The sequence below is a fragment of the Camelus ferus genome, chromosome 10 (assembly GCF_009834535.1).
Source record: "Camelus ferus isolate YT-003-E chromosome 10, BCGSAC_Cfer_1.0, whole genome shotgun sequence".
NCBI classification, from domain to species: domain Eukaryota; kingdom Metazoa; phylum Chordata; class Mammalia; order Artiodactyla; family Camelidae; genus Camelus; species Camelus ferus.
This window is the reverse complement of record NC_045705.1, coordinates 53,219,987-53,236,443: the sequence shown is the minus strand read 5'-3', so window position 1 is coordinate 53,236,443 and position 16,457 is coordinate 53,219,987. Positions and strand designations below refer to the sequence as shown.

At 43.5% G+C, this 16,457-nt stretch overlaps 1 protein-coding gene across 9 annotated transcripts in view; it reads right to left on the bottom strand.

Moving 5' to 3' along the window:
* DENND2B (DENN domain containing 2B) overlaps positions 1–16,457 on the bottom strand; it is a 143,329-nt gene that overhangs the window by 42,252 nt on the left and 84,620 nt on the right. For all 9 annotated transcript variants that reach the window (XM_032489073.1, XM_032489072.1, XM_032489074.1 and 6 more), the window contains one exon: positions 9,179–9,283. In XM_032489073.1, coding sequence (XP_032344964.1) covers positions 9,179–9,258 — 80 coding nt within the window. In that variant the 5' untranslated portion in view covers positions 9,259–9,283. The remainder of the gene's footprint in view (positions 1–9,178; positions 9,284–16,457) is intronic.

The following is a 16,457-nucleotide window of genomic DNA, read 5'->3' as shown; positions in this document are numbered from 1 at the left end:
TCTCTCTCTGCCTTGGATCTTAACCCAGTTCCAGCCCATCCCCTTGTCTTCTGACATCTTTCTAAAATACAAAACTCATCATGTTTCAAACTCTCCACTGTCTACAGAATGAAATGCAAATTCACTGGCAGGGACCACAGGCCCCTCATGATCTGGTTTCCTATTTTTCCTTCATCATCTCATACTGTCTTTTCTTCTAAACAAACCCACTTCGCACTCTTAGTCACATCAGACTCCTTGCTCTTTACAACTCTAGGCCTTCACACATTCTGTTTCCTTTGCCTGGAGTACTGGCTTGTCCATTTAGATATCTCTGTAGCTCCTTTATGGAATTTCTCTTGACTCCACCTGCTTAGCTCAGGTAGAGATGTCTAATTTTTGATGCCCGGAAAAATGTCTATTATGGTACTTGTAACACTTTACTGGACTATAGTATTTCCTCACCTTCCTCCTTTACTAGACTACCAATGAACCTACTTAAAGGTGGTGACATTGTCTTGTTCATCTTAATATCCCCCACTCTTTGCACGGCACCTAGAATTTAGTAAGAATTAATGTATTTGTGCTAAATGACTAAATAAATGAATAGAAAATAAATGATCAGAACCTGGGCCTCCTTATGCCTACCCAGGGTACTGTTTCCAGACCACCCCGCCTCCCTCTTTGTGCCATGTGACAGGAAGAACAACACAGAAAGGCACACAAAGCACTTAGTGCCACCCAGCATGGCTGTCAGTCCCCAAAACCCTCCCCCATAAGGCAAAATTCGTACCCTAGACTAAGAGTCTAGAGACCTCTAGAGTTCTGCTCTGGTCCTGGTTCCATCACTTCCTGGGTGTGCTCCTGAGCAAGTCACCTAAATTCTGAGCCTCAGGTTCTCCATCTACAAGACAGAGTGAAAACTTGCTCTGAGTACCCTCACCTTAGTATACTAGCTGTGTATAAGATGATGTAAATTTTAAAAGTGTCTGAACATCATTAATAATTCCATGAAGACAGAAGAAATATAAAAGAAAAGTAAATACAAACAGCTAAAAGACACTTAAGACTCTGCTCTTTTCACCTCCTTCTCCTTATTCTAAAATCTCAGCGCTTAGCCCTGGGGAATCACACACTGTGAAACTGGTGCCACTGCCTCGTCTACAGGCAGCCAGCTCTGCTGCTCCATACAGGTACAGATGCCAACGCTGCAGCTGTGACGGGCCAAAACTGAGGTTTACAGGAGAGGGGGCTTAGATGAAAGATCCAAGGAGAAAGAGAGAAGGAAAGGGGGGAGAAGGCAAAGGAAATTTAACAGAGGCGCATAAACACACACACACACACACACACACACACACACACATGCACGCACACGCAGATAATTATGCATTTAGGATAGGACAGAGAGGGCATGAATTAAGGTATGGAAAGAGAAACAAACTTAAACAGAAAGCAGTGTGTGTGTGTGTGTGTGTGTGTGTGTGTGTGTGTGTGTGTATGCATAGACAGAAAGAAAGAATTAAAAGTACAAAATACATGTCCTTCCCTCTGATATTATTTCACAAGAATATGGCCCAACCCTCGGTCATTAGTGACCTGGGCCGTTCTCAGTAACATAGCAGGAAGCATTCATGCCAAGGGGTGCCCCATGTATTGTCAAGTTCACCCAGGGACTTTTTTGGAGGGAAGGCTATCTTCAGTTCTTGATGACAAGACACTTCTGAACTCAGCATGTTCTGGCCACAGAGCTTCTGAAAGTATCAGTATTGGGAGAAGACCAAGTTGGGGTAATTGGGGCAGATTCCTGGGAGTCCAGGAAATAGCCACAGAGACACTAAGATGAGCTGTGGGTGCCATGAAGTGAGCCTGTCTGCAGGCTAAGGTTACACAGGGTCCAGCTTCCAATATGTCTAGTCCCTACCAAGCAGGTGTCTTGCCCACTCTCAAAGGAAGCTGCGTAGGAGGTGGCCATCCACCATTCCAGGGATGATCAACTAAGGTGGGCCCTGTCAGCTCAGTGGGCATCAGCATCCTCCCATCACTAAGTGACCGCCCCAACTCTGGAGGTGGCATTCTCACTGCACTCCCCCAAGGCCATATTCTGAGGCTCAGAGGAGGAAAGGGAGGAAAGATGCTGAGTCCTATCAGCAAGTCCAGAAGTTTGTTCCCCAAGCCAGAGCAGGGGCTCAGCTCAGAAGCTGACATCCCACTCTGGGACAGTCCTGATAAAAATTAAAAAAAAAAAAACAGTGACACTCACAACTTGACCGTCCTGTTTCCAAAGCAGCCTCATCTCAAATGGCTGGAAGCCTACAACAGGGTCCAGGACAGCCTCATCCTCCAAGTGGGGCTACACCTGGGCCACTACCTACAGAGACTCCTGAAGCCACTCACAGCTTGTCAGGGTAAGTAGAATGGTAGCTAGGGTCAGAGCAGAAACTGAGTCATCTTTTTGCCTCCAGAAAGCACATCTAAGATTCTACCAAAGCCATTCCTGCCTGCCCCCCAGATGATTTCTAGGGAAACACAAAAAGGACTGCTGAGCTCCTCTCTGGGAGGGAATCCCAAGCCCTCTAGGATGCTGCAGCAATGAATATAGAGTATTTATAAGAAAAGAAGCCCTCTCTGAGGCAGGTAAAAATGATGCCTTACAGGAACATCCCCAGTGCCCTAGTCCAGTAAAAATGGGACTGCTGTTCAAGCAGAACCAGGCACTATGCAAAGCCAAGAGGGAGAGAAATGTAATTCCAGGAAACCATGCTAAAGACATTTATATGGTTTTTAAACATGGTCTCCAAATTCTCTGACATGCCTGTTGTCAAAATGATCTTTTCTCTTGAATATGGGCTCTGTGACTGCTTAACCAATAGAACATGGTAGAAATCAATCTGTGCCACTTTTTAGGCCCAGGCCTCAAGAAACCAGCAGCTCTTACTTTCCTATCCCCCATGCTGTGAGGACGCCGAGGCCCTGTGGAGAGGGCACATAGGTGTCCTGACTGAGGTCCCAGCAACAGCCAGCATGGACCCCCAGACATGTGAAGTAAGACCCCTCCAGGAGACACCGGCCCCTAGCCACTGAGTCCCCCTAAGCTTTGAGGTCTTTCCAGCTGAGTCCTCAGACATTGTAAGCAGGGACCAGCCATCCCTGCAGTCTCTACGGAGTCTGTGAGCATAATAAAATGATTGTTTTACACTATAAATTTTGAGAGGAGAGAGGGTATCGCTCAGTGGCAGAGCATGCACGAGGTCCTGGGTTCAATCCCCAGTACCTCCACTAAAAATAAATAAATGAATAAATAAATACATAAACCTAATTACATACCCCCACCAAAAAAAAAAACTTAAAAAAAAAAAGACTACACTATAAATTTTGGGGTAGTTATGTGGCAGTAGATAAATGGCACCAATTTCAGTACCTAAAAGTCGGGTGCTGTTGAAACACTGAGTTTGGGACCGAGTGATGCCTGTTGCGGGGATGGGGGCTTCAGGGAAAATAAGGAAAATGTTATTAGAAGTTAGAGGAAAGGGTACCCTCATAATGTTGAAAAGTTTGGTAACTCTGTCACCTGTGGTAACACGGGAAATAGGAAATATACCTAATATATTAGATGAACCAGCCAAAGACATTTCCGGGCAGAGTGCTGAAGGGGCCAACTGATGACTTCTAGGGGCTCTAGTAAAAGAGAAAAGAGGTGAGCCAGAAAGGAAACTGTTCAGTTTTGTAACAAAATTTAAAGGAAATATAAATGAGAAAGGGTTTTGTGTGTTAGAAAATAAAACCTGTTTTATTCTCTGTCTCTCTAGACAAGAAAAAAAATTCTCAAATTAAGAAATGGCTTCCAGATTGTGATAAAGGTTACACAGTGTGTGTGTGAACTTATCAAACTGTATACCTTAAACTGCAAGTTTATTGTACTTTAATTATCCCTCATAAATCTTTTTTAAAAAATCTAGAGTGGGACTGAAAGATCCTTTGTCAAGATCTAAAAAAAAGATTTAAATTGTTGCCTCATAGAATCTTACAGACAGACAGGCAAAGGTTTTCTAAGATTCTTAAGGGTGAGCCTTGCAGATCCTCTGTAAATAATAAGACTTCTATAACTCTTAAGAACCATTGTCCCGTAGCAATCTCACAGGGAAAAATCACCCGGAAGTGATCTGTACATGTGCCTTTTGCCTACTGAGCAGTGGATTATAAAGTGATTCATAAGAAGCCCACAAAGTTTCTAAAGGAAGTATATTAGCTGGACTGAAAAGAACAGATAGTATAAAATGAAAGGAAGACTTTGGACCCTTGAAATATTATGGGCATGAAGCAGATGGAGAAAACTACTCACCTGCAAGAATGGGCTACTTTTTATGAAAAAGGAAGAATGACTTAGAGGGTAGAACCAAAAGCCCTGGAGCTACAGACAAGAAAAATGACTCTCAAGCAGTAGGACCAAGACCTACTCAAGGAATTGGCAACATGTGTCTCAATGAATATATGCAGTTATGGGCCAGTAACTGCTGAGTGGCCTCCAGTTTTCCCCTTTTTGAAAAGTATCTTCAGTGGTTACCCTAAGCCTGTATTACCAGTGTATTTTGGGTGGCATATATATAGTCTTGTTAGTTTATAGGTCTTCAGATCAAGAGGAATAGTACTCAAAGAAATACACACAATGAAAGGGACTGCACCCAAACATTCTCATCTTTAGCTGGACCTGATTTAAATGATGAGATCTTATACTTCAAGCTGATGCTATTAATGGGATAAGGCTTGGGATCTTAGAGGAGAGACTTAGTGTATTTTGCATGTGGGAAGGATGTGAATTTTTGTGACCAGAGAGCAGACCAGGGGCAGCTGGTATTTTCCAAAGACAGTGACCACAACATATCCCATCTCACATGCCCATCTCACAATGTGATACTGATATTTCTCTCATCAAGTGGAACTGTTTTCTCTCCCCTTGTGTGATGCTATGATTTATAGTAAGAAACACATATTTGGTCTTCTTCCCCACTTCTGGCACATAGCTCCTAATAAAACCCTTAAAATTTCCCTAAGTGATGACAACAATCAAGGTGTCTTTTGTTATGTTAATGAAGCGACTATGGGACCGCACCTAAGGTTGGGGGCTGGCTGCCAGAAGAACCAGCCTTGTGATTAGAGGATTTGCAGCTTTCAGTCCCTCCACCTCCCACCTCTGAGGAGGGAAGAGGGGGTCAGAGGTTGATTCAATCACCAATGGCCAATGTGTTAATCAATAACACCTATGTATATGAAGCCACCATAAAAGCCCAAAAGGGCAGGGTTCAGAGAGCTTCCAGGCTGGTGAACCAGGATGCTTCCACCTGCCAACATGCCAGGCCCAAGCTCCATGGGGACAAAAGCTCCTTTGTTAGAGACCTCACCCTTTGTATCTCTTCACCTGGCTGTTGATCTGTATCCTTTAAGACCCTTGGTAATAACCTGGTAATCTAGTGAGTAAACAGGTTCCCTGAGTTCAAGCCACTCCTACTGATGCCACAAGGTATAGAGATAAGCTTTCCCTACTGAGCCCTACCCAGACTGCAATTTGTGAGCCAAAATAAATGGCCGTTAATGTTTAAAGCCACTAAGTTTAGGGTCATTTGTTATGTAGCAGTAAATAATCAGATAATACTGATGATACACAGTTAGATTCTAGAAAGCATCCCAGGTGACTGGGGGCCCCTAAGGCCACAGGTCCGTCTGGTGTGCTGTGGCCAGGACAGGCTCTGCAACAGCATCTTCTACCCATAACCCCTACTCTCCGGAGATTTTCTTCTCTGCAAGCCCCTACCCTCTTCCTGAAGTCTATGGCAAAGGCTCCAACTCTCTACTCATTTTGTCAGGGGGGCCTCGAAACCTCTTCGGATTTCACCATATCATAAACCAAGGCCTCCCTTTGCACAGAAACCTGCAAATGTGAGTTGAAATTATGGTTCCACTGTCAACCACCTGCATGGACTTTAGCTTGTTCATACATAACATCAAGTAATTGAGCCAAATGCATCCCAAGACCCCCTCCACCTCTCATACTCCAAAATAGTATGTGCAGTCTTCTATTGTCCCAGGCTTGGAGGAAACAGAAGTCAGTCAGTCCTTGACCCGAAGAAGTCTACACTTTTATAGACACTCAAGTTTCCCATACATCCATCCGTCCAGAAGTAAGGCTCCCAGAACACAATTGTGACAGCCTGCATTTATTTCCAAGTCACAATGACCCAAATGCTGGAGTTTCATAGTGAAGAAGCTGCTGAGTAAATCAGCAGGCACAAATCTTCTGAGACAGCCCCCAGTGCCTGCCAAGCCTTACAGCACAAGTGAAATCTCCTGAGAGCAACAAGTGGCAAAGTTCACCCCATCTAGGTAGCTGAAGTAGCTCCGAATATAACACTATCTTGTTTACAAGTCACCAAGCTGCTTTGAGTCCCACCCAGGTCAACACTAATATCATAAAGCCTGACCTCTGGAATTCAGAGGAACTCTGAGAATCTCATCTCCCACACCCCAAAATGGATGCAGCCAAATCTTATGCGCTGGAGTGGGAGCAGCCTGTGGGGAGGTGAAGCTGCTAAGAGTGAAGCACTGTTCCCCTTTGGCCTCACCAACAAGGAGAAAGGGAAACCTGCTCCAGAAGACCAAAATACAGCAAAAAGCAAAGCTCTGGGGGGCAAATGAATGGTTTAGGTTTCCTCCTCCTACATATCCTGCCAAATCAAGACTGGGCTGTAAAGGAAAAGAAAGAATAAATTAGCAAAACACCCATAAAAACCTAATAATGGAATGGAATCCAGGATACTTAACCCAAACTGGCTTAATGGTGGCACAGGTGAAGTCTTATTCAAATTAAGGATACAGTCTTGCAAATACATATCCTAGCAGTTCCACAGGGTCCCACGTGCCTTTCCCCACCAGTTTTTCATACCCCAGAGTCCCCGCCTCTAAAGCTAGATGCAAATGCCTCTCAGTATCACTGAGCTCCTCTGCCTCCATGTGGATGTTGTGAAGGTCCCCAGAGCAGCAAGAGCGTGAAAGGCCCAGCTTCCCAAGGCCCTAGCACTCCTGCACTCCCCAAAGTTCTGGTCACACTTGGGAATCTTTTGACACTGGGACTCCTGGGCTGGCAGTGATCAGGGCTCCAAGTCACAGCCAAACATCTATTGAAAGGTCAGACTAAGAAATCTGGGTACCAAGGTCATCAATCCAAACTTAAAAAAAGAGAATGGATCATCCCTCTTTATCCCCCACTGTCCACCACAGAGTCCAGCACCTAAGAGGAGAGCCCTCAGAGTTCACTGACGACTTCCTAAATGAATTGGTGACTTACTGCCCTACTCAGCCCAGAGAACACCCCCTAGATGTGGCTGGGGGGTGAAGGCAGCCAGAAACCACCAGATGACACTTTTGAAATAGCAATTACAGTCCAGCTGTGGCCTTTGAGAGAAGGATGAAGCTAGCCACAGAGGCCTATGACTCCATGCCCAAAGCCCAGAAAAATAGGGAGGAAGGGAGGCAAGCGGAAATGTGGCAGGAAGGAAGGGGAGACTCAGAGGGAAAAGGGCTTTTTTAGGCACATCAGAGGTTCAGATATTTACAAATACCATGCGTCATGTTATGATGGCAAGCACGCTGGGAAGCTAAAGAAGAGCAAATTGTAAAGATGTTTAAAACATGTAGCTATGTACTGCAAATAGAAACTGCCGTGCCTGTCAGCAGTTCTGATCCTGCTTTGTGACTTCATGTAAACACAGCACCCCCATCCCACCCCACACACAGTGGAAATCAGAAAAAAAAAAAAGAATGCCTGAAGGAGTTGAGAGCTCCTGGGTACGGTAATTTCTAATTCAGGTTCTAAATATACTATTTCCTTTAATTTAAGAATAATATGATACAATCATATATAATGTTTATTTTACCCCTACAGTCTCACATTAAAAAATGGGAACCTTAATTCCCAGTCTCCATCTGCCAACATAGTCACAGTCAGACCGCAGAGTAAGAAATGCCAGCAGACTGAGGAGAGCCCAGCAAAGCGGTTCCTCAGAAGCAGACAATGGAAGACAAAGACTGAGATCTAGACCTGTTTCTGCCTCGGCCACTAACGTGCGCTGGGCGAGTTCCATTTTTCTATTTGCTTTACCCAGGAAGCTGGTCCCGGCCGTTCTTAGCCTCACCCAGTTTAGAGAAGCAAGTACACAAGCACCTCTAGTCCAGTTTACAGGGAATGTGTGGGCAGGGGACGTTCTTACTGCTCTTGCTGCCAGAGAGTGGACATTCAATTTGTCTAAGTCCCAAGCTCTTACTTAGTTAACAAGCCAGAACTGAACAACTTTTGTTTAGTTGGCACAGTCCATCCTGACCATTTCCACTGGGACCAAACTCTGCACGTGTGGTATACAGAATTCTTCCTGCCTCGTTCATGTCAGTCACTCCCCAGGGTATCCATCCTGTGCCCCAATCTACCGGCCATATCCAGACTCCAGGTCTAAACAGACCAAACAGCTACGACTGCAGCTGGCCAGCCCTGAGTGTGCCACACTCCGCTGGACTCCACCTGGCAGTGCACAGCCGAGACATCCAGGAAGGAACCAGCCTGGTCCCAGTCTCAGATGAGCATCCTTCTCACAGCTATCCATTCTGGTGGCTGAGGTTCCAAAAGCCACATCTGTCCACCTGAGATTCAGTAGAAGGAGAGGCTATGAAAGGTATGTGGCTTTAATAAAAGAGGTTATTTTAGGACATCAGCATCCAGCCTTGGCCAAAACCTGAGAGGCCCCAGTGAGGGCTGCACATCTATCTGTTAGCTCTGAAAGCTTCTGTCCCATCCTAGGGAGGGAGCTAACGTTTATTGGGTGGTTTTTTGTTTTGTTTTGTTTTGCTTTGCTTTGGTGAGGCACTATCTGAGCACTCATACATTATTATATCATTTAATCCTCCAGAAACTCTATGGGATATGTAGTATTATTACTTTATAGATGAGTAACCAAAATCTAAGAGGGCATAAAAAATGCCTTGAGATGTCACTGTTTGTAGAGAGCTTGGCACAGATTATTCACCTGGATGACTGTCAGAATCATGACGATAATCAATTCCATTTGGCAGGAATCCTACCCAGGACACAGGCCATTAGATGTCCCTTGATGCTACCCTCCAGTGAGCCCCATTCCCCCAGCAGTGCTCCCCTACTCACCTGCTCAGAGTCCCCCGAGGGGCCTTAGTGCCTCCAGCTCCGTGGGTGATGCTGGAATTCTTGTTGGCAGTCATGGTCATTTCTGCTCTCTGCAAACACAGAGCCCTGCAAAGAAGACATGATCTATAAGCCAAGTTTCCATGGGCAGCCAAAAGTACCTCAAACATTTCCAGATGACCTCCAAAAGTGCCAGCAGGGTTTCTGTGGTGGGTAGCAGGAACCACTTTCCCACATATACTTAATTTCATGTGTTATAGGTTAAGAGCCACAAGGGATCCCTGATCTGGGTTGGGGAAGGGTCTGTGAGCTAACAGATAACTTATCACTTCAGAAAAATGATTTTAAAAGCTCCTTTTCCATTCTGCTTCTTCTCATTTCTTAAGTTAGAGTTTCCCAAACTCCTGGCATGCCACACAGCCTTTATGAATTTTGCCGTATTTGCATGCCTTCTGAACAACTATTTAGACAATATGTTTCTTGAATCAACTTGAAACTGACTCGCTTTTCTTAAAATATTTAACCTTGTTCTAAACAATTAATCATTCATCGGACAAATATTTACTGAGTACCCATGTCCTAGGCACTGCCATCCAGCAAAGAGTGAGACAGTCCCTGCTCCCATGGAGCTTACGTCCCAGTGGACAGAAATAGACGATAAGTGCACACATCACACGTTTGATACACAGTGTACATTTGTGTACAACAGGCATGGGGATAAGTGGTAGGAAGAAATAACGAAGCAAGATAGAGGGTGAGTGAATATCTGCTATTTAAATAGGATGTTCAGGGAAGAACATCCTGATAAAGTGACATTTGAGCCAACACCATAAAATTATGAACTATCATATTTTTAACACCTATGAAAATAAAATTAATACACTTTAAGGTATTTAACTACTTACAATGTGAAAAATGTCTATACATGTACCATATATATATAGTTAGCTAATATATCACTATGCTTTAGGAAACATTATTTTATGCTAAAATAATGAAAGGAAATAATGAAAGGAAGAAAAAGGTTAAAACTTAAGGGTGCATCCAGACTGGAAAGGAAGAAGTAAAATTACCTCTTATTTGCAGACGATACGATCTTGTATGTAGAAAATACTAGCAATACCACTAAAACACTCTTAATCTAACATGCAAAATCAAGCAAGTTTTCAGGATACAAAGTAATATTTTAAAAATCAGTTTTCTGTCTATACACTAGCAGTGAATAATCTGAAAATGAAACCAAGAAAAACAATTCCATTAATAATAGCAGCAAAAAGAATAAAATACTTAGGAATAAATTTAACAAAAGAAACGCAAGACATAGGCTACAGACTACAAAACATCACTGAATGAAATTAAAGACATAAATAAATAGAAAGATATCCTACATTCACAATCAGAAAACTCAAAGTGGCTAAAATGGCACTATTCCCCAAACTGATCTACCGATTGAACAGAATATCCACCAAATGCAGAAATTGACAAGCTGATACTAAACTCTTATGGCAATGCAAGGGACCCAAAGCAAACAATCTTGAAAAAGAAGAATAAAGTTGGAGATCTCACGCTTACCAATTTCAAAACATACTACAAAATCACAGTAATCAAGACACTGTGTACAGACATACGAATAAAAATAGAAATCAGTGGAATAGAATTGAGAGTTGAGAAATAAACCCATACATTTATGGCCAATTGATTTTTAACAAGGATGCTAAGACCATTCAAGAGAGAAAGAAGAGTCTTTTCAACAAATGGTGATCAGGCAAGCAGACATTCATATGCAAAAGAATACAGCAGGACCCTCATCTTCATACCATATCAAAAAAAAAAAAAGGAAAAATGGATCATAGGCCTAAATGTAAGAGTTAAAATTACAAAAGCAAAGCCTGGAAAAAAATATAGAGAAAATCTTTGTAACACTGGATTAGGCAATGGTTTCTTAGATATGACACCAAAAGCACAAGCAACAAAAGAAAAAAAGACATAAATGTATTATATCAAATAAAAAACTTCTGTGCTGTAAAAAGTACCGTAAGAAAGTAAAAAGACACCCACAGAATGAGAGAATTACTTACAAATCATATATATCTGCTAAGCAATTTGTATCCAGAATATATTAAGAACTCTTACAACTCAATACTAAACCACAGAATCCAATTAAAAAGTAGACAAAGGATTTAGCCATTTCTCCAAAGACATAAAAATGGCTAACAAGCACATGATACAATGTTCAACATCACTAGTCATTAGGAACACGAAATCAAAACCACAATGAGATATTACTCCACACCACCAGAATGGCTATAATCAAAAAGACAGATAAAAAGAAGTGCTGGTGAGACTGTGGAGAAATTAGAACCTTCATTCACTGCTGGTGGGAATGTGAAATTGTGCAGTCACTCTGAAAAACAGTTGGGCAGTTTCTCAGAAAGTGATACGTACAGTTACCATATGACTCAGCATGATCCACCTTTGAAATGAAAACAAGTTCACACAAATATGTGTACAAATGTTCACAACAGCATTATTCATAGTAGCCAAAAAGTGGAAACAACCCAAATGTCCATCAATGGACGAATGCATTAACAAAATGTGATATATCCATAAAATGGAATATTATTCAGACATAAAAAGGATATATTCTACAACATGGATGAACCCTGATGCCATTTTTATGAAATATCCAGAATAGGCAAATCTACGGAGACAGAAAATAAATTAGTGGTTGCTTAGGGTTGGGTTGAGGGTGGCAGAATGAAGAGTAACTGCAATGAGTATGGTGTTTCTTTTGGGGGGTAAAAAAAAAAAGTTCTGCAATTAGCTCAATAGTGGTGAGGGTTGCAGAATTCTGTGAACACATTAAAAACAAATGAATTGTACACTTTATATATGTGAATTTTATGGTATGAGAATTATATATCAATATAAATGTTAAAACTTACAGGCAAAAAAAAAATCGTTTTAAGAGTAGATGTAAGAGAAAATAAATGATATACCAAACATATTTGCAACATGAATGTGCACTCTGGCCTGGGCTACACCCTCACGGAAGCTGAATGGTGCAGGAACAGCAGTTCTCACTCTGGCATTCTTGTCACCTTGACCAAAAAGAAGTATATTTGGGTATGAAAGTTAAACCTATTTATTTATGCCACTAAGGACCTTAATCCTTGTGACCATCCTATTTATTATCTTGGTACAATTAAGCAATTGGTCTTGATGATCAAAATAAGGCAAAAACTAATTCTTGATATCATTTATAACTCTTCCCTAATTTCAACATGAAATGCACTACATCTGATTTCTTTAATTTCATGCAGGCTCTCAAGGGCCATTGTTTTGGTGATAGTGTTAGTGAGTGAAGTGGGAGCTAGAAAGGGAGAAAGCAGACAGCAGGTGATGGCAGGTGATGGTGACAGCAATGAAATATCTCTCCAGGGTGAATCCCACAGATGCTTTTAGAAAAACAAAACAAACCCTAAGCCTCACTTTTATTCTTCATAAAAAACCATCCCTACCTATTGGGAGAAAAAAATCTCTATAAATTTAAGTATACCAGCATGTTAGTGATGGGGAGGAAGGAGAAGAGGAAGACGAGGATTCAATCCTGCCACCAGAGCACCTGTGCATACTGACTCTGGTGAGATATTCTTTACTTGCACCAGCCCAGTACCAAATTAAGCGCTTGGCATATGGCTACATGTGCAACAGGAAGAAGGGAAGGAAGAAACAGCCTCTGGAAGCTTTCCTAGGCCAGTTCTCAGGGTCCTTAAGGAGCACAGTGCTGCAAGGAATCAACTTGCTAAGCACCAGCTTTCAATCATGCCCATGGTAACAACAGTCCCGATCACCATTGGAACCCACCAAAACAACACTGGACATGCTCCACCAGCTCCAGGGCAGGCCCTCAGGGAAAGGACAGAAGATCTATGGAAAGACCAGAAGCTGAAATATATTAAAAGAACATGATGAAAAATACATTTCTTCCTTTCCTGAATTTCCAACCTAAGGAGGTGGACCCACTGCTCTGAAATGCTATCATATAGTTGAATATGAGAACACAGAGCCAACTTAGTAAGAAGGAAAACTGTAGATCACTGTGATATTTGCTTGGAGCAAGAAGAAAAATCCTGGGAAGATGCAACCAAGAGAGGAGTAGATCAAAACTGCCACCAGGCCCATGGCAGTGACCCTTGGTCACACTTCTGCAAGAGATTAGCCAGGAGTTAAGGTGTCTTGGGCAGACACGGCTGACAATCACAGAAGGGCCAGCTAAGTCAGAGATGCCAACTCAGCGTGCTCCTGCCCACCTGCACTCTCTAGCCAGGTCTATCAGGGTCAGGAAATAACCCAGTAGCTTGAGGAACTGAGGACCAGACTAACCCTTTACACCTGAAGCTCAGACGTGAGCTCGCTGCATGGTTGGCTTCCTGGGGAACAGGGAACACTGCTTCCCTCAATGTCCTAAGAGTAACCCCAGGCTGTCATCTATGCTTTCAGCCTGATACCTTGGCTAGTCTGACTCAAATGAGAGAAGATGCTCCCAAGCAAAGAAAATACCCACTGGGGATAGCGCAGAGAAGCTAGGTGTCGGGGAAGAGAGGCTGTTTTATTAGTTCCCAGGCCCACCAATGGCAAAATCCAGGCAAAAACTACATGTTTGGAAAATGAAATTGTTCAATTAGCATCTACCACCAATCATGAATTGCTCAAAAACTCAGCTCTGACAAATTACAGACAACTATCTGAAGAGTTACAAGCCAGAGAAATTAACATAATAAGGTACCACTAGAACTCTTCTACAAACTCTGTACTGAGTTGGAGAGACCACAGTCCCAGGTTCCGGAGGTACAGGGGGAAGCACACCTGACTTGGAGTCAGATAACTAAGTCCAGCCCTGCCTATAGTGAGCCCTAGTCAAGTATCATTTCACACGTGAGTTTTGAAGACCGTAAGAGCAATAATGATAACATGACCTACCTCACATGACATTATTCTGGTACACTGAAGCTTAATAAATGTTTTTCTTCCAGATCATGCTTCTCTAGGTATTTGGAAGGCACCCTCTTCATTCCCAAGCTAGTCATTTTTTGGATTCCCTGCACTCCCCTCCAATCCATTTACTGTATGAGAGGCACTATGCAAGGCACTAGGATATAAAAATGGACAGACACAGTCCCTGCCCTGGAGAAGCTAACTGTAAAAAGGGAGAAAAGTGAAGTAAAAAGTAGATGCCAGGAAGGCCTTATAGAGAGGTGACATTTGAAAGTAAGCCTTAACCTATTTGTTAGCCACAGTAAGAGGACTTAAAGAAAGCAAATGTACGTTTATTATGAGAGGTGCTGCCAGATTCTTTATATAATTATAATGGTTAAAGTTGTAAGCATTTTAAAGGATTAAATCATTTAATCCTTGTGACAACCCTAAGAAGGGGGTACTATTATTATTTACACGTTACCAAGGAAACCAAGATACAGAGCAGTTAAATCGCTTGCTCCAAGTCACACAGCTAGAAAGCGACAAGGCAGGAATTTCAGCCTAGGTGGCCTGTCCGGAGCCTCAGCTCTGAGTCAGGCTCAGCACTGCCTCCAGTCACTTTCTAATTCAGCTCTCACCATTCTCTGAGGTAGTGATAACACAGACTCAATTTTCCGATGAGGAAATTTAGGTTCAGAGAGATTGATAACTGGCCCAAGATCACTCACCTAGTGAAGGAAGAGGGCATAAATGTGGACTCAGCTCTGTCTGACTCTACTGTCTACTTACTCTCCTTAACATTGATAGGGGTGCTTGTTAAAAATTCAGAGTCCCAGGCCTCAGCTCCCCCTCCTGAACAGGAATCCAAAATCTGTGGGGATGAAGCCTAGGGATGTGCATGTTCAGTAAGCATTTTGGCTAGTCTTATACACCCGTAACTGTGAAAACCTGTGTCCTACAGCGTGCTCTCTGAGGCCTTGGAGAGGTAAGAAGGGTCACCACTGACCATCTTCCCAAGAGTTTGCCCAGCTGTGAGCAAATTAAAGATGAACACTCGGCCCCTCTTCTCCCACACCCCCAGCTTCTTCAACCTGCACAGAACCATCGACCCTCAACGACAAAGGAGCAGGCACATCACGGGACCCAGTGGAAGCATTATCACGGTCTCCTCTAAACAGTTTCCTCAGTCTTCAGTGTGCTCTCAGTTCCTGTATCTCAAAACACCCCTTCCCGCCGCCCACCCCTGGTAGCTGGCAGCTGCTCCGCTCACACTTCCGTCCCTTCCAAACTCCTGGGGAAGAGGGTTTATACCTGAAGACATTAACAGGTGGTTTGCAAGAGCAAAAATATGTCTTATTTGGCCTTCCTTTTATGTTTTTAAAAAACTGAATTAGTTGTCAAACATTTTAAAAATTGTGAGTACATATAAAACACAAATAAAAATTCAGATTCTAGTTTCTCTTGAAAAATTAGAAATCTGCCATCACCATCTACCTTTCTACACGGCAGCAGTTGGCAGTCCATCTAGATGTAGCAAGCTCTCTCCAGTTTACCTCCCTCCCCACCCAAGCCTACAGCTGGCCAGCTTCACTCAGCTCTGGGCCCTGACTCTCCTAGTCGGCAGGTGAGAGCCACCACCCTAGCCTGGGTCCCAGCAGGGGAGGGTTGCGGGTAGGGCACCGGAAGCAGCCACACAAAGCATCCTGGGGGGCTGGGCTTGAGAAGCCCATCCTGGTCAGGACACTGCATCTTGGCTGCCCAAAACCCTTCATCTATCCCCCTCACTGCCACTGGAGGAGAGGCCCTCTGGAAGGCTCCAAGCTTTCGCTCAGGCCAGCCTTCATCTTGCAATGATCTCTCCAGCCCCCTCAGCACTCCCTCTCCCTACAATCCAGTCTCATCACCCGATCCACAGACACAATCTCCAAGGTCTGAGAAGGGACCGATTAAAGACCAGTCTCTGAAAGGAGCTTCTTAGAAGGAGTGCCCAGCCTCTGAGAATGAACCTTCCTAGAGCAAAAAACAGTTTTCCCTTGTTTAGGTGACATTTCTAAATGTGTGGTACTTTTCTGGAGGCTTAATTATGGTCCACCCTGCCCCTGAGGAAGGAGGCATGTGAACCCTGAGGGCGATGAGGAACAGATGCGGCATTTGGAGGAAGTCTCCCGCTGTGCTGGGGTTAGCATCAGTTGTCACCCAGAGGGAACACTGCCAAGCACTTTGCTTCACCAGTTCAGGTAAGAAGTCGACACACCGACCAAGGAGACCTCTAAACCACACGAGAGAATTTCTCCCGACCCTA